Source organism: Ptiloglossa arizonensis, chromosome 7 (genome assembly GCF_051014685.1).
Source record: "Ptiloglossa arizonensis isolate GNS036 chromosome 7, iyPtiAriz1_principal, whole genome shotgun sequence".
NCBI lineage: Eukaryota > Metazoa > Arthropoda > Insecta > Hymenoptera > Colletidae > Ptiloglossa > Ptiloglossa arizonensis.
The window spans coordinates 3,519,464-3,542,423 of NC_135054.1; the positions used below are offsets into that span (position 1 = coordinate 3,519,464).

At 33.3% G+C, this 22,960-nt stretch overlaps 1 protein-coding gene across 1 annotated transcript in view; it reads left to right on the forward strand.

Annotated features, from left to right (window-relative positions):
• The window catches only part of LOC143148955 (netrin-1), a 264,655-nt gene that overhangs the window by 157,640 nt on the left and 84,055 nt on the right, over positions 1-22,960 (forward strand). The window contains exon 2 of the mRNA XM_076315806.1: positions 5,745-5,933. Within this exon, the coding sequence (XP_076171921.1) occupies positions 5,745-5,933 (189 nt within the window). The remainder of the gene's footprint in view (positions 1-5,744; positions 5,934-22,960) is intronic.

Sequence of the window (22,960 nt, forward strand, 5' to 3'; positions counted from 1 at the left end):
ATAATTCAGATTATAATTTTTGTCGAACGAACAGTGCATCAAAAGGTTTTTATCTTTCATTCGTTTACATAAGTATTATATTTTGTCTAACTCTGGCTCCAATTAGAAACTGATGAATATAAATCAACAGTAAAATATCATGTATTAAGGATATTTATAAATACTTGCATTCCGAACTAGAGTTTCTACTTACTGAAACTGATTCTCATTTCGGTTAAGGCAATTTATTTGGTGCAAGAAGGTTGCACACTCCAATTATAAACGCAGTAATTTATGTTCCGTCTACTTTGTTCTTTCAAAGCTGAGAGCAGAATATAAATTTGCTGTTCGAAAACGTCATTTGGAATAGGTATACGGACAAAAGATACCGAACTGTATTAAATGTTTCTGAAAGTTTACAAATTCAAAAAGAAAATGCAAATTACTTCGGAATAATATGCATTTTAATTGACACTACACGTACAATAGTTCTGATATTGCTCAATTGTTTATGTCGCGTTTTAATTTCACGTACGATACAGATATTTGACTCGAATATAAGCATTAGTGAGGTCATTCATAAAATATCTTCTCAGCATAATCAATAGATCGGGTGATAACTTCAGCTCATTTATTTCGCTTTATTCATACAAATTTGTTACATCCAGAATGACAATTCTCACAGTGGGTAAAAATCTACTGTACTGTGACAAATCGAATGTTATCAATTATAAGCCAATCGAAACATACAAATGGTTTTAATCTTTGAAAACATAATCACAGAGAAAATAATATTTTTAACCAACACTACTACAATTAATAGACAACACGGTTTTGTACCTGTACAGTTGTCTACCAATAACATCCTATTACACCTAATGGAATCGATTTCATTCGTACCGAGTTCTATAAAGCTTTACAATTAACAGTTCTAAAGTTAACAATTAAAGTGAATCCTAGGTAATTTGGTAACACGGACCACAATTTATAGTTTTATCGTATCTTCCTAAGTCTCATAAATCGTACCACAGCGGTTTCATTTTGGACTTCTTCCATTTAATATAGTTATTAATTCGTTCATCCAGTGCATGATTTCGTATCTTCCTACTCGGGGAGCGGGGTTTAAAAAATTGAGCAATAGTTGTCTACAATGTTATAAACATAACAAATCCATTAGTGAGAATTTGCTAACACCATCAGTGTCTACAAAGAAGAAAAGATACTCTTTAAAAAAAATACTAAAGATAGTAAAAAAGATGCAAAATATGTTACACGGCAATAAGTCCAATTAAATATAACATTATGAATATCATGTTTTGTAAAATTACATCTTTAGATACCTGTTTTCTTCCTAGTTTTTCGGTAACAAAAATAATAAATTTTACAAGGATTAAAACATATTTAATTCGCTCTTAATTCTTTAGAAATTTTATTGTATAATTTATGATTGAAAATAATATGGTCTAACCATTGGAAACGTGCAATATTTAATAAGTTACAATCTGAGATGTGCTGTACCAACGTAAACCTGTTAATGACATTTTGAATGCATTTCAGCTTTATAAGTGTCTGCGCAACGCTGACAACTTCAATAGTTTTTACAGAATCGAGGTACTTGGAGATTCTGCGCACAAAGTGACATAGATAGGCACTGTGAATAGTGCAAAGTCAATAGGATCGTTCTAAGTATTACTAAATGTCAAGTTTTGTACTTTATACTCTTTCTATGAAAGTTAGACAAAGTTTTATTCAAATAACAGATGACAAATAAAAGCAACGTATAGCGATGTATTCGCAAGATTTATTCGATTTGACGATAAATTATTCGGGTGAGTTTCCATTTGCCTAACGTAAAATATAATTACGTTCTACAATTCAATTTTTTATTTGTATACAACGAGTAGCGAATTGAAAGTGTTTTATCTTTTACTCGTTATTCGAAATTTGTATTTAGTCTACGGACATAGTAATATATAGTATTCACAACCAATGAGAATATTTGCAATCTTGGTGTTATTTTTATTTTTTCTCTTTTGTTTGTAAAACATTATAACAACATTTAAAATGATGGCTCAAAAAAAACTGTATCGGGTACATATTTTTTTAGTTTAAAAATTTCTATACGCTGTCACTCTTTACCAAACGTTAGTTGTGGTGCATGTATTAAAATATGTATCCTTTTCTAAGAAAATGAATACCACTAATTGAACGCATCGAGAATACAGTTTTTAGATTGTTTCCTTCCAAAGTTAATACACTTATGGGTAGATTGTATCATAATTGTATTCAAATTTTAAATAGAAGCACACTTTCTTCTTTTTTCGAAATTTATATAAACATCTTACTAATTTTGGATATTCGTGCGAGTTTCTTCGATGATTTGTATTCCTGTAGTGCACGGTGCTTTTCTTACTCGTTTTTCACGATTACTTTATGATCATGGACGACATTATGTCTTCTTCTATTCTTGGTTATCGAAGTTTTTAAATAAACCAGAAATTATTTTTCTTCTTTCACCGTTATTCTTCGTAAGTTTTTAAATTAAAAGTTATTTAATAATAATATTCCATCTTGGATCAAATTAACCCAAACAGTGGACAGAAGTTAAACTTGTTGTACTATAAAATAAGGTATTCTATAAGGATTCCAAGGTATGCTATTACATCGACGGTAATTTCTTTTTAATCTCATTGACTCTGTACGTGTTGCACAAGTATTGTTCAACTCATTCTACAAATGGCCCAGATTTCCTAAACTTTATACATTTCAAATATTTGTCAACTTCTTTAATTAATATCACAGGTAAAATGGTTGTTGTTTATCGAAAAGTAGCTAAAATAATTGAAACCGAAATAATTGAGGACTGGCTAATTAATCGACATTGTTCGGGGTATTTTCCTAAACTTTATACATTTCAAATATTTGTCAACTTCTTTAATTAATATCACAGGTAAAATGGTTGTTGTTTATCGAAAAGTAGCTAAAATAATTGAAACCTAAATAATTGAGGACTGGCTAATTAACCGACATTGTTCGGGGTACTTTAGCACTTTCTAACGCAAATACTACAATTTTCGTTTCAAATTGTGGTCATAAATCATTAAAGTTCTGTTGCTATTTATTCTCATAGATAATTAAAGGAAGAGAAGAGAGTGTCAGTGTTTCGATTATTTTTGATTCTATCGAAAATTTGTATCAGAGAGAAAAGACTTGAATTTTAATTTCCAAGAAGCTTTTGTTATGTGTGCTTTTGTTGTAAAAGCAACAATAAGAGAGATATATCATACATTTTACAGTTTACAGCTCCCACAATCTCCGCAACAAGTAAAAACATTTGAATGTCACGCGGTTTATTACTTGAATTTGTCTGCAGTAAAAAAAGGTTTCTAAATTTAATTTTCAAGGACAGTTGTCACGTATACTTTTGCTATAAGAGCAACCATAAGCTACATATCGTAAGTAAATACATCGTTCATAGACCTTTCTGGGGAGCATTTAACGCCCCCTCTCGGCAAGAATATTGCGATGTTATGTAACTTATATTTTAAATTGATTCTACCCTATGAACATGTTCCAAATTTCATGGCGATCCTATCGGCTATTCTCCCGTGACGCGTTAACAAACAAGCAAGTGCAATTGCTCTTTATTTAGATTTTACTACACCGTAAGTATAATAGAAAGCGTTTACATTTCGCAAAGCGAAATATGTCTAAGGTATTGATTTCATTTAAGAGGTGACTATACCTTGTAGCTAGCCTGGATAATATGCAAAGAATTGTTAACACATGACGTTCCCGGAAATGAAGTATGAGCAACAGTTCAAGTTTTCAGTGCGTTCAACGTGTAATTTGAATAACGTGCATAATTTATTTGTATTAAATTTTACTTAATTTCAATCATTATTTCTGCCTTGATATGTGCATATTTATGTTGTATAGTACGCAAAATATAACTGTGAAATTATAAAAGCGAATTTCATTAAAATAGATGAATAATTCCACGCGTATATTATTCTTATCCCAGAAATTAATTATAAATTTTAATGAATAATATAACGTAATTGATTAAAAATAATGTATTGAAACGACCACTGTTTTCGAACATTCCAATTTTTATTAACAACATTTAATCTATACCATTTACTATCGGTACATGTTTTTTAATATTATTCAAATTCGAATGAATCAATTTAAAATTAATATGTGCTTGGTTGGCTACTGTAATTAATTTTATTACGGTCAGGTACTTACAAATTTGCAAATGAACGATTGCATTTCTGAACTTGTAAATCGGTAACCGTGCAATCAATTAATAAACGACAAAATCCAAAAGAAATATGCGAATAAATATGTAACAGAATTGAGTACATTTTTATCTATGAATAATGAATGAGTAATATTTTATTCAAGTAAACTTTTATTTATGAATAATAAATGAAGTTTCAAGTCGTTAAATTTTTATCCAGATGTGCTTCTACGTATGTAGATAAACTTTAGTTTAGATAATTTTAAGTAAATAAACTTTCGTTTGTACAATCTTCTGTGACAAATAATTTGCGAGTAATAAATAATAATAAATTGCTCGAATAAAATAGTTTCATTCTGTTAATGATTTTGAATTATTCGAAATAAATTGATTGAACCTAAGTAAATTTTATTTAGAATAAAAATAAGAAATAAATATTTGAAGCAACGTTTCAGTTTCATATTTCTTGCAATGTTATTGAAACTAAAGGAAATACGAATATTTCGAATAAAAGTTTGAAATAATTGGTATTTAAGAGTGTATAATCGTATTTACGTAACAAAAAAATATTTTTTCGCCTTCTCTAAACGTTGGTTCGTTATTTGCAAATTGGAAGTTAATAACATTTAACGATGCATTGTTGTAATAGTTATTTCCAATAGTATCTTATTATTTCAAGTATAAAATAAGTATTCTCAAGGTTATTTCATGAAATAATCTATTAACAATGTAAATGTATTTTGAAAATTAAATAACCGTAAAATAGGATACCATGTTCTTTGAAATTGCATTTTAAATCTGCCTAGACTTGAGTATACTCGTAGTTTCGTGTAATATATTAGATGCTGAATGTCAAATGTTAAGTTGAGTTTAATTACAACAAAGAGTTGTAGATGTAACGCATGCTTAACCAATTCAGTTCAAGAAATCTCATTAATCACCCATTGATTTAATACTCGTTCACTAAGGATGTATTAGATCTATTATGCATAACTTTCATCAGAACTATAATTAAAAATTGTATCTGAATCTCAGTTGCAATCTCAATTCTAAACGAGAATCATCATCGTTTCCATTGAAAAGAATGATTATTAATAATAAAGAAAAAAAAAGAGGTACTAATTAAATTTCGATTAAGACGGCCATGAATAACGTTTTAAATCATTATTAATAATTATTCGATAAATTTGTGTCATTTTAAGTAATTATTTCCGTTTCAATATCGTGTTAATTAAAGACAGAGATGGGTAAATTTTGATTCGAATAACAAATGAGAAATAAAAGCAACGTACAGCAATTTCTTCGCGAGGTATATTCAATTTAACAATTATTCAAATGTCTTTCGATTTGACAAAATCAAACAATTCAAAATTGTTCGTTATCCGAAATTTTATTCTAAGTAAGAACTTTGCCCAACTTCGATCAGAGACCTTTCTTTTACTTCTTCGGAAGAAAGAATTTGATTTGATCGAAATAAAGGGTCTAGGTAGTAAAATAAACCAACGTGTATCTGTTTCAGTGTGCAACTGCAATGCTCACGCGAGAAAGTGCAGATTCAACATGGAACTGTACAAGCTGTCTGGCCGTGTCAGCGGAGGCGTTTGTCTGCAGTGCCGACATTTTACGGCAGGAAGACACTGTCATTATTGTCGGGAAGGTTACTACAGGGATCCAGCAAGACCGATCACGCATCGTAAGGCCTGCAAACGTAAGTACTCTCAGACAGACGTTAATCACTACTAATTTGGGATATGGTTTTCTTGGTGATCTATTAATCCAGAGGTTATCTGTTGAAATTACTCGCATGTTCGCGACGAATCACTTGTCTTTCGCTACATTTACATCTTATTGATCCGCCAATATCGATAAAACGTTCACGTTGTATACGTAAAAGAAATGATCATGCTTGCGCAGTTTAGTGCACGATATTTACGATATACGCGAAAGAAGAAAATATGCGCTAACGTTGTAAAAATAATTGAATTTAAAAATTAAAAAATTAAAAAATTCTTTTCTTTGTACTCTTGTCGATATGCAAAATAAATTGAAAATAAAGTGTAGCCTTTTTTTGGCGATATCTAGGAACAATATAATTGAGCAATTATTTAATTAATCGATGTTGCGTTGGTCACCTAATTATGTGATCTTCTTCAAAGAAATATACACCTTGAATAATATGATACAAATAAGCGATGGTTTACAATCCAATGTCTCGATGAATCAGAAGATTAACGACTTATATGTGCGGTAAGGTTAATTCATTTTAAAGCTTTTCGTATAAGTCAATTTGTATGAAAACAGTGTATTGTATGTAAAAAGGAAAATCACTCCCAGGTTAAGAAGAATGTAATATCACGAGTAAAGGGAACAGTGTTGATTATATAATATGAGATTTGCTTAGTTATAAATTTTTCCAAAGCCAACTAAAGCATCTAACCCAATGTGATTAGCAATTTCTTTCAGAATAAAATTTTCTGTCTTCTTATAACATGTTTGGTACATAATCTGAGTTTCAAAATTGAATTAAAAATTAAACAGACATATATGCACTTGTTTATGGAAATTGAAGACAAGAAAACTTTGTGTCCAATATTTAAATAAATACTCAGTATAATGAATACTCATAATATTTAATTGTTTAGACAACGAATAATCCTCCTTCTTTACATTAGGACGGAGCACGAAGTAAATAGATACAAAATTATCTAATTTATTAATTAGATAATAAATTAGATGTACCTAATCATGTGTTAATCGACCTGTAAAAAGATATATGTTTAATTAGATTAAGTAATACGAGACAAGTTACAAATAAGAAGAAAAGTAAGAAAATAAAAATAATATCTGTTGTAACTCACATAACTTATTATTACAAAAATTTTATACACTAATGAGTTCAAATATTTTTAGTTAAAATCTATTACTGTGTACTGAAATGTACCGTTTATCTTTCGTTTAATTTCATTGTTCATACGGTATTAAAAGGGGGATAGAATTTTATAAAAGCTATTAAATAATATACCAATAAATTAAATGAACAACATAAACACTTTCCTCCTTATTGAAAATTGTGACATTTTTAATAAGAAGGAAAGTGTTTATGTTATTCGTTTAATTTATTGCTATCCCCCTTTTAGTAAAATTGAAGCTTCCTTCTGGCATTCTTTTATATCATCAAAAACAAATGAGACGGTCCGAACTAATCGTACTCGAATTTAGTCAATTCGACTACGAGTTGTAGTTTGTTTGCTCGCACGTTTGTGCCACGAATGGAATCCACTTATTACCCCGTTATTACTATTAATTTCATCTGTTTCCCGGTACTGTTACAAAGTGGCTACCAACCGCGCAGAGGCTAGCCCCCTCTCCCAATCTCGGACATTCGATTTATGTAGGTTTGTCTAGGGCCAGAAACCACCGCGGGGATAACGATCTCCCGGCGCGAGAAAGCATGCCGGAACGTATTCATGCTTGCGCGATGGTACACCGTGCACCACCGTGGATCCGTATGTACATGTTCGCGTACTACATTCCATTCGTGTGATTGTAACACAGTGGATTTGTTGTCTAGTCCAACGCGACCGCGAACCTCCCCCGCATCTACTAAATTAACAGTCAACCACGAACAACTGTGCGACCGATTCGACTCGTGAGTCTGGTCGCAAGACTTGTTGACGCAAACAGTCTTTCATAACCAGGAAGCCATTTTTTCACAGTGCGACTTTCTCGTTCGCCTTGTTCCGAGTCAATTTCTTATAACGATCACCCTCTTTAAAGAGCTGACGTAGAGATGATCGATCCATCGACCGTTTTTCAGGTTATGAACGGTTTTCAAAGGGAAATATCACTTTTTCAATGTTAAAAGGTCGTTAGCTTTTTCACATTTTCTTGTAATTTAACATTTTAAGTTTGCCTTCCTTAGATATTAAGACGAAATCCAAAATGTTCAAAGTTATAACGTTACCACTACTCGGTAGTAAAGCACGTCGATCTTTAAACTTTAAACAAGTTCTTCTCGAAACTGGTACTTTTTAAACTGGAAAGTAAATTTTCTTAGAAAGTGCTTATCCATACGTGTTCAGAAAAGAAGAAGACCAGATAATAATATCTACCTTTCCAGAACAACACGACTTGATGTTTGAACTTAGGATTCACATAACATTCTCTATATATTGCACGTATGACCTTTTTCTCTCTCTATAGTAGTTTGTGGAAAAACTTCAAAAACTGACGATTTTTTTTAAGTTCTCGAATGAACAACAATAAAATGTTTAAATTCATAATTTTCGTCTCAAATTATATTCAAGTAATGCCCAATTAATAACATGTAAAAATACTGACTTATTTACAATTAAACCTCTGTAAATACGTATGTACGTATGAAAAAGGTTTCATCGTAGATGTTCAAATACAATATTATAACATTTTCGTGTTCACATATTTATTAGAATTTGCACAATATCCACAGTTACATTATTACGAAATTACACGACGATCGCTAGTTCATGCGAGTAAACGCGACGAAGAAATAGACAATAGCTTCAACCTTGGTGATAGTAAACGATACTTATAACGATCATTACGACACAAGTTACCTATTTACTTTAATTATTCCAAAGTAAGAGCGAAAAAGTTTTTAGTATCGCGTATACAAAGATAAAATAAATTGCTTTCTTGCGAAGAGTTACGAAATTCCAAAGAAGAAAACTTTCGGGAATCGGGATTTGTTGAATCTGTCTCGCGTGCTCGGGTACGAGATTCTTTTTCAAGCGGTAATCGTCGTGTATTGAAATTGTTATTACAAATCAGAACCACTCCCGTGTCGGGGCATCGCGTTTCGCGACGGTCACGTTAAGCGTTGCATTCCAACGGTATTATAAAATTTAACGAACTTTAAATCAGTTACCGTCACGATAATTACCTTCTCAAAGGCATTTGGTTCTCCTCGTTCTTCGGTGAATTTAATTCGTGTCGAAAGCCCCAAGGTTATGCTTCACAGGAAAGAAATGAAACGACGAACGTCACGACGTCCCACGCAATCCGCGTCGATGGTGGCTTCTTCGCTCTAGGTACTAATTTATGAAAGTTCTGCTATCCTAAGATGACTTTAAATCTTCTTTTCGTGCCGAGGGCTCGCAGTGAGTGTCGTGTCTCGTTGTTATCTTAACGGCTGCCATGGCTGCTAACGAGAATACAGACTGTTCGTTATCTTCGCGGCAAGAGCACGCGCAAGCCCTCGGCACGACACTTGTGTTTTATATGCGAGCCAGAGACACTGCCAACTGAGCACAAGGAAGCCACCACGATTGCACCATATCCGAGGCCATGAGTTGTTAGCTCAAAACACGTTTAATTACGCTCGGTCTCTCTACCCTCGACGCGTCTTTTCGTTTCTTAATTTTCAGAAAATACGAGCAACCCGGCTAGAAAGCGTTCCTCTGCCCCGAGGTCAGTTTCCAATGCGATGATTTTGATCAACATGCGAGCCCGCGGTTAACGCTACGCCATCGCAAGTGCGAATCTCCACTAACCGTGGGAAAGAGAGGTCTGCTTTTATAAAGGGTGTTCGCCAATACGTAACAAATATTTCAGGGGATATATGGATTCGTCGCTCGAAAACAATGAAAATGTTCGTATAAATGTAGCTCTTATTCGACCTTATTTTCAAGTTATAGTCAATTTTCTATCACGATAACGCTTAATCACAGACTGAACCGTTATAACTGATTTTAGAGTTATAACTAATTATAACTGATTCTCATTGACTATTCTTTTCTGTAAGTTAAATTACTCTAATTCGGTTATCTTTTAGACAAAGAAAAGAAAAATTAAATAAAGTTTTCTTTTGTTCAATTTTTCTTTCCACAAAGAAGATTTTGTAACATTACAATTAGCATTTGTAAGGTCTGCGACGAAGCAAATATTAATCGACACTGTCCATATTCTTTTTACGCGTTACACCATATTCTACAATATGTACTCTCGTTCGATAAGTTTTATCGAATGATTTTTTATCGTTTATCGTTCGATAAAACTTATTGAACAGTACGGTAGTAGGTTGTAACTCGTTACACCATATTCTACAATATGTACTATTGTTCGATAAGTTTTATCGAATGATTTTTTATCGTTTATCGTTCGATGAAACTTATTGAACAGTACGGTAGTAGATTGTAACCTATTATCTCGTATTCCACTTTGTATCGGTGAATGAAGAACGTCGTGGCGCATTTGAAAACAGAATAGGTTAAAAGATAACAAATATCTTGTCAGAGAGTTGGATGAGGAAAGGAGCTACAATTAGAAAATACGTATATAGGAAAATGAAGTGTGGAATTTAGGAATATGATGAAGTGGAGTAAAAGCAAATGACTGTGACTGGGTCGGGTGAGAATTAATTGAGCGGTATGAAATATAGGCACGGATGAGAATTAATTGAGCGGTATGTAAGATAGGCACGGATGAGACGTTGTTTATTGACACAGGGGTTAACAGAAGCATAATTCCACGGTAAGATGCAAAGGAGCAATCTCCAAGGAGGATTGCAGCGAAAGTGCAAAAATTAGTGAACAAACGTTGGACGTTGGGAAAGAGGCAAGTAAACAGCAAGCAAGAAGAGATCACTGGCACCCAGAGCCAAGAAGTAAACGGGTGCTCTCCACTTCCCGGAAAGAATGTATTTTAAAAGAGGGAAAAATGAAGTACAGTTGAGAGGGGATGAATCTTCGAAAGGTATTCGTCCCCTTCTGGCGTGCTCGGTGGCGTCGTGTCGCGTCGCGTCGTGTCTGGTCGCGTCGCAACGTTGCATCGAGTGCTCGTGCCATTTCCACGGTTAGTGAACTCCGAATGGCTCCCTCGGCGAGCTCTCTCAATTTTGCGCCCAGAGTTTCCAGCACACGGAAAATACGGCCCTGCCGTATGCTACGTACTGTCAGGTCAGGCAACTGCTGCTCGTTTCGAGATTTCCACCGCGACGAACGACGAGCCTCGCGCCCGCTTTCTCTCTTCCCCTTTCTCGCCTTCTCTCCCTTCCATGCACGTTCCTCTCGCCTTTTTCTGGCCCTGCAACCATCCCTCTCTCCTCTTCCACGGTGAATTGCCGGGAAATTTGTTGCCTCGTCAACGAACCAACAGCCGTATCTAATGTCGCTGCGAGGTGACCCGTGGATGCCTATGCCTATGCCTATGCCTATGTCGTCCGAACGCACGAAATTTTTCGAATTCGTAAGTGTCGGTGTTCGCTTACAGTCGTCCTGGTATTAAAAGGATTTTCAACCTGGCACGAGTATAGTTAGTAATGGATCCTGAGACGTGTCTCGATAATGTCGATAGATTTACGGTTTAAAATTGAGACTCGTACCGCGGAGATTTTACGAAATGTCCTCGATGGATCTAACTTATCGAAACTCGTGTCTACCGTAAATCGGTGACTATCGATTGCTGCGAGTTTAATACCTGTTTTATTACGCTCGCAACTTGTCAGGAATAGAAGAAACGATCGTTAACAATCGACGATCGGTTTTCACGGCAAACTGTTTATTGTAATGGGATCCAATACCTTGTACGCAGGTTCGAATCTTAACCAGTCAGATTCGAACCCTCTGCGAGTATTTCGGGAGAAAAGAACTATACCGTCGAGTAAACTCGAACACGAATGAGATAGATTCGACTAGAGGTTTCTATTGCACCAAAATTTCACCAAAGAAGTCTCTATCTCTTAGAAATATTTCATGAATAATATTTAGCTAGAGTGAATACAAGGGTACGCACTTATTTATACTTTTATGATACGTATAAATATACATGTAACTTGAAGCACGAAAACGCATCTCAAATTTCACTGGTTGCAGCCAGGACAAAGAAACTACAAAGTGATATCTTTGAATATAGTAGTCAAACAAATCCAAGCAAATAATCGTAAAGCAACAGGCGAATAGTTTTGAACGATTCATTTTCTAATTTATTAACAATTGACGACAGTGCTAAAAATTTAACAGCCGTGTATTTGTTCTTGATTTAGATCTTGATTGACATTTACATATTTATGAATTTCAAACCAGATATAGTAAAATAATATCTGGATCTATTTCTATGTGGAACAGAAATGAGTTTTTATGTAAATAGATTCGTTTCAATCGTTTATCTACTACAAATTAAGTACCAATTAAAATTCAAATTATAAATACATAATAATATACGACACTTTATACTTACCCTCACTACCATACTTAGATAATATGTTTTTTGTTTTTTTACTAGTTCTACTTTTTTCTGTTTTACTTCCTCTGTAGTTTAAAATGACTAACACAGTAAGAAAAACAATAATTCAATGCAAATATAGCATCAATAATTACAACCATATATATACATAAGAAATATATATTTCTTGCATATTATTTACATATTGTGTTATACATTAAATTTGATAAATCGTATCACTTACTTATAATTTTTGTAGTCTTTTGAAAATATTCTATCGTGTTAATATAAAACTCATCTTTTGATTCATATTTTAAAAATTATATTATGGTTCGTTCCTAAATCGTGTACTTTATTTTTTAAGTGAATCGTAAACATGTGAATCGAAACGTAAAATACCGAAACTTCGTTGTCTACTGAGCTTCTTCTTTAATTTTCTGTTAATAAACGGCGAACGTTATAAGTACGAATGTATGAACGAATCCAAACATAATACACATATCTGGGTATGAAAAATACATGAATTATACATTAAACATAGTTCAATAATATGGACAGTTATTTTTACACAATTTTCTACTTTTAGTTTTAATTTTTCGCGTGTTTTATTGGTTCTTAGTCAATTTCGTACAAAAATAGATAAATTTTATCGAGGTGGTGCACGTGTGCTGCAATGTCAAGTGCAGTTCCGGATGCGTATGCATAGAATTGGGACAGCACAGGACGAGGCAGGAAACCATCTGTAACAGAATATAATCAGAAAATTATCAGCGATATCCACAGAATGAAAAACATTGATTCAATTTTAATATTAACGTATACTTTTAACTTCTTAATATATCCCTTAATACATACAAGATCGAGGCCCTTAATTCCAGTACCCTATAAATACATCGGGAAATGAAAGCAGTACAGTAACCCCTCGATAAAGCCTACATTTTTCGATCCGCTCAAAACGTTTTAAAGAGGGTTGGTAGTGAATTTATTCCTGGAATCGATCTTTCGTATCTCAGGCTGAGACCCAATCACGTGCGAACCATCCGACCAGGAGAGTGAAAGAGATACACCAAGAGTGAACGCAACAACGAACGCGTCTCGTATTACAAGCGCTCGATTGCCAAGCTTCAAAGCGATACCGGATGCGTATCGACAACAGTAATGCAAACTAACAACTTTATATTTCTCATTTTACCTTTACGAAAGTATTATCAATGGATTGGCGAGGTTCTCCCGATTAATATGAGACCGAACTTGACCACATTTGGTTTATTTTCACTTATACGTTATATACAATAAGTAAATCACTTTTCAAAAACTTTCAACCACCTATAAATAAAAATAGTCCCCACATGGTCGTATTTGAACTTAAATTAATCGGGAGAACTTTACCAATTCATTAATAATATTGTTATGAAGATACAATGAAAAGTATCAAAGTTTTTAATTTGCATTAACGGTTATCGAGACACGCGTGTGACACTTTGAAGTTTGGCCAGCTAGTTCCTAAGTAAGTTTAACTCGAATCGATGGTTGCTCGAATCAAAGGAGAGTGATGAGAATGATTCGGTAGGTTTCATAGAGAAACAAACACGACTCCTTTTATCGAAGAGATACTTTCAAGTAAAATCGAGCAGTGATCGAGAAGATTCTAGTAACTATCGTATTAGAAATTGTTTGCGTCACGTGTGGCATTATAAACGAATAAAATAAAAGAATATCGGGTAAGGCGCGACATGTACGAGTGAAACGGTCCATTTTACAGCCGCGTTCTGGGAATATACATCTGGTAGCAATTTAGCATTTTGTTTGCGTGGAACAGGATGAGATTCTCTATAGAGCAATTCATACATAAAGGACTTTCTCCTTCTAACAAGCGCATTGTAGCTGGTGGCAGAACTGGTAGCCAGCAGCATTCTTTTTGAGCATGTGGTATAGCTCCAGTCATATTGACACAGTCTTCTTAATAGGCGTGAAAGTATTCGAAAAATAAAGATTATTTCAGGATTAGATGCTCCTAATTTAATTGCAGAATTGTTTTAAAAGATTGGAAAGAAAAGACTCATAAAAAGTCACACATAAATGAAATCAATTGCTTTCCACGGTCAGTTAAACCATTCCTCTTTGAGCAAAGGTATCGTAGTGGGATACTCTGACTGTGAGTGTATAACAGCAAAATTGCTGCATCCCTATTACTTTCCTACTACTGCTGTAGGTCCCTACCCGCCATAACTTATCGAGACCACTGAGTTTACTCTTGGTTAAGCTCAGCTAAGAACGGTGCATGCCCTTAGACACGACAGTTGGGCATGACTGACCTTGAACATGCGTAAGTCATTTTATGCAAAAGCGATCAGTTTTTGTACTCGAGGTCAGAGATTTTTATAAAATTGAAATATATTGCAAACCAAGTAAAATTGCGCGCAGAGGGAAAGGGTTCAGTTATAATTTTTCTGGTTTCGAATTTTTTTAAAAATGACTGACTTCACAGTTTGCAATTTTTGGTTTGCAAACGTGATAAAATAAATTATACATAATCTACGCTCATATATACACCGACATTTTCAAAACTACAAACACTAAGGAACAAGCACTGTTTACGCCGAATAAAACACATGTAACATCCCGGTAAATTATTTACAAAAGCTTACACCTCTTGAAGTATTATGATTTTGGAATATGTTTTAGAGCCTAGAATCTCAACTAACCCGAGCTTTAAATCATCTAAAAGTTGTTTATGGTCACTGAGATGTGCAGGATTAAAGTATTGTAATTTTGTATAATTATTATAATACTTGATTATGATAAATTCAATAAAAAGCACGAATAGATCATTTGATTTTAGAATTATTTGTTCGTTGCTATTGTCTTGTAAACAGAAACAAACCAACCTAGACCATTATAAGTGAAAAGTAATTATCTGCGTTGACTCGGTTTTACTTTCAACCTCTTCCCCTACGTTACATTAAGTTACATCTGGTTCAAGAATTGAAAACTTTAAAGCAGAATAATGCAAGTTACTCAGTAACAAGACTACTCATTGGTAAAGCGTAAGTTTTTGTGAATAATTACCAACATCTCTCGTGAAGCTAGCATACTTACCGCTGAATGGTAAAGTGAAAAATGTTTTTCAATCGAAAGGATAGATTTAATACTTTAGAAAATTTTGATACGAACGACTGTCGGGTACCTCAACAAAGTAGAAAGACCAGTAAGATTGCCCGGAGGGAGACCACGAATGTCTCGGTGACCGATTCTGTTTGAGAGGCAACCCTTGCCGGAGGGTGTTACCGGGGTTAAAATAAACACGGGGTGAAGCTTTCGAGGTAGGATACAGTTGAAACGTATCGTTCCGTTACGACCACGCGTGCTGTACAAACAGGGGAAGCTTCTAATATTACCAGCCACTGTGTGCACATACAGGCTGCTTCACGTGGACCATAATAATTCGGCACTGAACGATATCAGGAAAAATGCAAAAATTCAAATTTCCAAGCTATCCAATTTTTAATAACCAAAGTGAGTACAATAGTATGTATGCTCGAACCTTTTTGTTGCATTTGCGTAACGTTCTTTTATAGGAAAAAATATAATAATAGAACGGTAAGTAAAGTATTTTCGTAAACATTATAACAATAATATTGTTAAGACAAACAGTGTTATTATCAATTCATCAAACGTTATTCCATAAGCGGTTTATAATTGTTAATAAGTTTCGTAAAAGTTTCCTCGTACATTTCTTCAACTTTTTTTCGCAATTTGTATTTTTAACGTAATACCTCTATTATGACCAATTAAACTAAAAGTTTCTGTAGAGGCCATACTTACGAACACCCACTGAATTTTTACATAACATTGTTCCATAGCATTTTTAAAAATGTTCGAAAGATTCTTAATGAGGACAGTTTTAATGCCAGTAATCGTAGCTTTTCAGATAGCGTGCAATTTTTATTCTTCAATATATAGAATAAATTATCATTATATTACTTTGATGTCATAAACATGCTGTATAAGATATTGAAAGAAATTCCAAAAATTTGTCGGCCGTATTACTTCTGGAGACATTAAAATTTAAAGAAACGACAACATTGATAACATTTTAACGTAGAAAGAGGGCACTGTGTTGCCACTGTGATGCGTAGAAAAAAATTAATATTATTATCTTTCGACTTCTTTCTCCCAGCTCTTTAGTCCGGTCAACTAGTTGATCGATCAGTTTGAAGCTCGTGAATGATATTTAACCCCTATTCAGTTTGCTCAGATACTCAATAGTTTACATGCATTAAGCAATGAAGATCATTCGCCCGATGGTTCGTTAAGTATTCATGATATCGCTAATTTTTCAAATCAGACTCTGAAAAGATGACGAATACAATTAATGTACAGCAATTTCTTTTCGACGTTTACTCGATTTAATAGTTAAATGTTTCTTCATTCACTGTGAAATGTTTCATTTTATAATTCAAATATTAATTTATATTTAACGACAAACCAATGAAAAGCTGTTTACCTTTTGTTCGTTTCATCTTTTGTATATACTTTACTGCAATACTCGAATTCAGTTGTACTGTAACAGATTTCTTTTCCCTTATAATTTGTTCACTGCTTTGTTTTCTTTTCTTTTTGTTTTGCTCCGAATGCGTTTCTTGAATCGTTTCATTCTAAAAATGTTCCAAATCTGTTAGAAATACCATTCAATATAAACGAATACAAAATAATTAAGGCAAAAAGTGTGGAAATGTATTGAATAAGGGTAACATATACATGTATACATTTGTATATTATATTGTTATAGATTCTTTCGATAGATTCCTTATATATATATATATATATTTTTTTTTTAGATGTCAGCGAAATGTTATAGATGATTGTGGATGTATTAAATTTGCACAACTTAAAGAAAATTAATAAATTGAAGTTATTACTAGGTCCATTCTTTATACTAAGAGAGAAAATTTTATGCCTAACCTCACCAATGATTTACATATAACCAAGTCAGAAAAATCTGTGTCGTGTACGACATTAAAAAATGACAAATTTGACAATTTCAGAACTATGGTACCCATTGCAATGTATATAATATTTGCTTTAAATCTATGTATATATCCGTTTAACATTTCAAAATTATAAATTGAAAAGGCAAGGTAGAAGTTGGAATACAAATTACAACATTCACAATTAGAATGTGTAGACTTCTTGTGACAAGACCTTAATTTGAATGAGAATCGATTGAGGCGAGTAGAAATTCTAGATGGCTATATACGTATAAATGAATAATATTACATTGCTAATACACATTAGAAAAATGATCATACTGTGTAAAATAAGTCAACTACTTCGTTTGGTAAAATTTTTAAAAATATTATCTGAATTAGTGCGCTTTAAATAAATAATGTTATCATCTTTGTTGCGGAATATGATTATTTTAGTTACCTTTCTACTTGTTGCGAACAAAAACATTATTTTACTTGGCTATAAAATATTTATAAAAAGGATCAGATAATTTGCACATATTTAAGGTCACAAAATATAATATTGTACATACGAGTGTATTAACATTTAGGAGTATTTTTTAATCAATTTACACCGACCGGCTCATATGTTCGTACACACTGTCCTACGAAAAGTCGGAACTATATTAGTGAAACTACTATGTATTACAATGTAGGCCAAAGTTCTCAGTAGCCAATAAAAGTAATGATACAATAATACATACACGGATACAAAAAGGTACGTAAATTACAATTTGTGAAAACATAGATGAAGTATAGAAAAAATAAAGAAACAAGGAATACACATTAAACAAGAATGTACGTGAAAGGGAAGGACAACGATATAATACCAGAAGTAAATAAGAAAATAGATGGAAAAAGGCAAAGGCGTGGAAACACAATCGAAGCTCAAACCAAGTGAGCAAAGTATTATTTGAAAGGAAGAATGGGAAAGGGTGACTTGTAGAAAGAGGCAAATGGGGGGAAACGGAAATGATAGTAGAAGGCGGTGAAGGACAGAAGGAAAAGGAAAGATGTAAAGAGAGTCTATGGTGAAGAGGAAGAAGGGGCGTGAGAGACTAATAGTGCTGATCCCACCGCAAGCACCGCTGGTTTAAGACCCGACTAAGTGGCGGATAATGAATATGCTAACGTGTGCCGAGTACGCGAGGAAAGCTTTGCACTTGGTATCGGGTTCAAGCACCTTCCGACTACTGTACGTGTGCAGCAGCTCTATACTTTTCCCTCTGTGTACCGTGGTTTTCACCGGCTTCGAAATAAGAATACGAGTCGCGAACGATCACGGTGAACTAGAGAAACGATATCGACACCGCGCGAAATTCAATTCCAGACTGACATTCGATTAAAATCGAATAATAGGATTAGACATTCGTCATAATAATACGTGCGTTTTTTCTTCAATTGACCTGAAAACGACAATGGTCGTCGTCGACGTCGTCATCGTCGTCGTCGTCAGGATGTCGTTTACTCGGAACGCATTTCACGCGTTAAATCCCACGTAAAATCACCGATCGTTTTTCCCTGATCGAAGAAGGTTTAATTAAACGGAAGGTTTAATATTCTCGGCGAAAATACAGAGATATTTCATTATTAGCCATTGTTTTGAATTTAATCTTTTCACTGATGAATTGATCAGTGGTTATAGATATATATAAAAATTAAATGAACAAATAAACGATTTTACAGAATTGCCATAAAAATTAAAAGGATTATCTACACGGTACTTTCTTTAACTCGAGCATCTAGATCTAGAATAATATTGTAGTATAAGTTATACTCAAGCAAAGGAATTAAAAGATTAACGAGATAGTCTAATGTTTTGGATAGAAAATTGATGGTCCTTTATCATTTTTTTTTTTAGGAACATAATGTATTTATTTAGAATAATTCATTTACTAATTTAGTGTTTGGAGGGACAGTTACGACAACCTTTTGCAATAATAAAGGTAATAACAATAACATAATTAATAGGCTACATTCCAATTCATACCGTTATAAACTGTGTATGACTTATTCGACAAAATTACAACTTATTTTAATACCATTTGCCCAGACAACTTAGATTCATTCATATACCCCAGTAAAGTAAATTTACAGATTTTGTGAAAAGACTGTTAATTTTTATGAAATTATAAGGTTACAAAAATGATATAAAATAATGCGAAAGAAATTCTACAAAATATTTCCAAAGTATTTCAATTGAAAATATAATGCGATTATAACTATGGTTCCACTAATAAAGTTCCCAAAATATCCATTCTATATGTTTTTATGACGCAGAGAATATATTTTACAAATATTAATGCAACTTTGAATTAATTTTGTACTTTTTCTTTACAAAATATTAAACACAATTTTGTCTCCATCGCGATATACATATACAACATGCAAATATTATTGAAGTAATTTATTTATTTTTATAAAAGAATTTTTCTAACAAGGAATAGGAGTATAACTGAAATAGCTATTCCACTATAAATATGATAATAAAAGTTTGAAACGAGGTGGATAATACTATGCGAAATATACAGAAAATATTGTGTTAAATTCAAGGAATATTTCATATAATATTCCCCGGTTATATGAAATTAAATCGGATTCGCTTAACTTCATATCACGAAATAGATTAACAGGGAGTTTGTATCGAACGCAGAGATTTTGCGTGTGTGTATGTATGTATGATTAAGTAATCCGAACTTTTCTATTGGACTGTAGAAGAGTAATCCACTTTTGCAAAAATTTCCTTCGAATCGAGTATTTGCTCTAAACCAGAGACGACCAATAGGTCATTCACGGGCAGGGATAAATGCCGCAGCCTGTGAGCATGTGACGTCACATCGAGAAATGACGGTTGGGGGCATTAAGCGTACAACGCTACATTCCACTATTGTAATGGTTTCCAACCTGTATCATTTTTTGCCGTGACGACAAAGTCCCAGAGACAGTAGTATTTACCCTTACTCACGAGAGATCAGTTGGCCTCTTGTAAGATAACTTATTTCGATGAATGCTACATGCCCTGAAGGTTAGGTGCAAACATTGTTGTCCATCCTGTATACCTTAAGCCAGACATCTGAAATGTATTTTTATCGGAGGGCCAGTTATTCCTTTGCTACCATATCGCGAGCCATGGATGTATAATTATTTCACAGCTGTCAAAAATAATATATTAAAGGCGGTTTTACAATCGTATCAACACCAATCGTTACACTGTCATATTATAAGTGAACGTAGGCAAAACTAAGAGAAGAAACCAATAATTTTCATGGAAATAAGCAAAAAATACATTAATTTATAAAAAGATATATTAAACAAAAATTTGATTTCTTAAATAACAATGTATATCATTTTTTTGAAGATGAACATTTTCTATAAAATCTTAAACTATATTATTTTCAAAAAATTAAAAAAAGATGTCAATCAGTTGATCTTAGTTTATCGAGTGTTTTGGTGTTCCTCGTTATTGAAAAAAAAACTCTTCGCATGAACATGTATTTACTCTCAAACTTAGACAGTATGGGGATGACGAAACTTCGAATAATAAAACAAAATAATAAATTGCCAAGTGGGCTACAAAATGTAACGAATTGGCGCAATTTTTGCACTATTATACATTATTTTCAAGATGTAAAAATAACTTTTTAAGAAAAGTTCAAGCATTCCGTAAATTAAAAAAGAATTTGAAAATGAGTTTCGTTATCCACGAATGCTTATTCAATATGTTGTTACTATCGTATAGTTTGGATCAAACAATTCACTAAGAACCTGTCATATACATACATAGGATATGAAACATATAATATTACATTTCTTGCGGTAAATTAGTTTTCTTTCGCGCGTCTGCTGACTTGCTTCTTCTTGCAGAGGCGAATGAAACGTGCAGTAGGTATGATCGATCGTCTAGACAGCATGAAACGAGACAAAGAAATCAAGTGCACTCGAATTCGCCAACCCTCGTTACCCTTTGTTCAGATAAATACACGGTACGCATGTAATTACGCGCGAGCATCCAATTTCGTTTGCGCTTGGTTAAAACGCTTCACTTTCCCTTGCGGCAGAATATTTCAACGTTTCCTCTTACCAGAGATGAAATTAAAATGAATTGTGTTTATGCAACACATTAATCGCAGACGAGTTTTATTCGATGCTGAAATACCCGATAACCTATCAGCCGTGAACTCAGTATTGTAAAGTAATATAAGTATTGTAGGATGTTTTTAAAGGCGATTAAAAATTTTTCAAGCTTGTAGACTTCATTGAACTGAATACAAAGTTGTTACTCGACATAGGTTCGCAGCTAAATCCCTTCAGAGTGAACAGTAATTTTCTATTTCAATAACGTAAGTTATCCATCAATGCCTATCGATTGCTTATAGTAGGACAATATGAGACTATCAGAGATTCCATGGAATTATTTGATCATTTTATTATTTTAACTTGTTTTAAAAGATATTCTGTTTCGGCTATCCATTTCGTTACTTTTTCAAAAATTTTTGCTTCATTTTGCATCACTTGACAGACATTCTATCGTTGTCGCTAATCTGCTAAACGCTTTACAAACTGCTTCAATATTCCCATGAAAAAAAAACAGTTTACAGAGTTGAAATCGGGAAATCAAGAGAGCCAGCCGATTGTACCTCGTCCTATCGATTTTTCACCGTAAACTTGTTTCCGGTGTTACCCAAGGATAAATGAAAAATAACGCGAAGAGAGGATCTCTTGCAAAAATATCGGCAAAATATTTACTAAATCTAATAGGACCTGATAGTCTGTTTTACATAATAAGTAGTATCACTTATAAGTTGATCGCCTAAAATATCCACCCAGATATTTAGAAAAAATTTTGCATAAATCTAGTCTCATACGTATCTCGAATTAGATAGAAGGTTTAAAATTAGAGGCATAGTGTAAAATGTTTAATAGCATTCTTGTTGAATCGTCACAAAGTATCGGGGGTTATATTCGTTGGAAATGATATCAATATAATAATTGCTTATAAAGAAGTTTTCAAACAGTGGAATTACAGATACCGACATTTGTGCAATTTCTTTAATACTATCTAGTACCGGGACACTTATTGAGTGATGAAGAACTAATTGCGCAGAAACGTTGGTAACGTGTTTTGGAAAATCTAGAAATTGGTATTATACAATCTGTATATTCATCTATGTACCAATGATGCTTAGCGAAAGCATTTCCATTACCACGACCATATATAGAATGCATCTGCCATCTCCATGTTTGCCATCACTATTATTAATTGCACTTCAAACACCAAACCTAGCGAACTGATATTCTCAGCTATCGTGTGTTTACCAATATCTATCAACACAGTCAATAATCCTCTCAATACCAAAATGTAATTCTCTCTTTTCCTGTCGTAAGCAATAAATATCGAGTAACTTACATTAATAATCATTTTTTATTCAATTTACTGAGATCTGCAAGTCTCCTTACTTTTGAACCACCTTTCAAAAACACCCTATGTAACGTAGATATAAGTAACGATAAGATTGCAAAAATTATA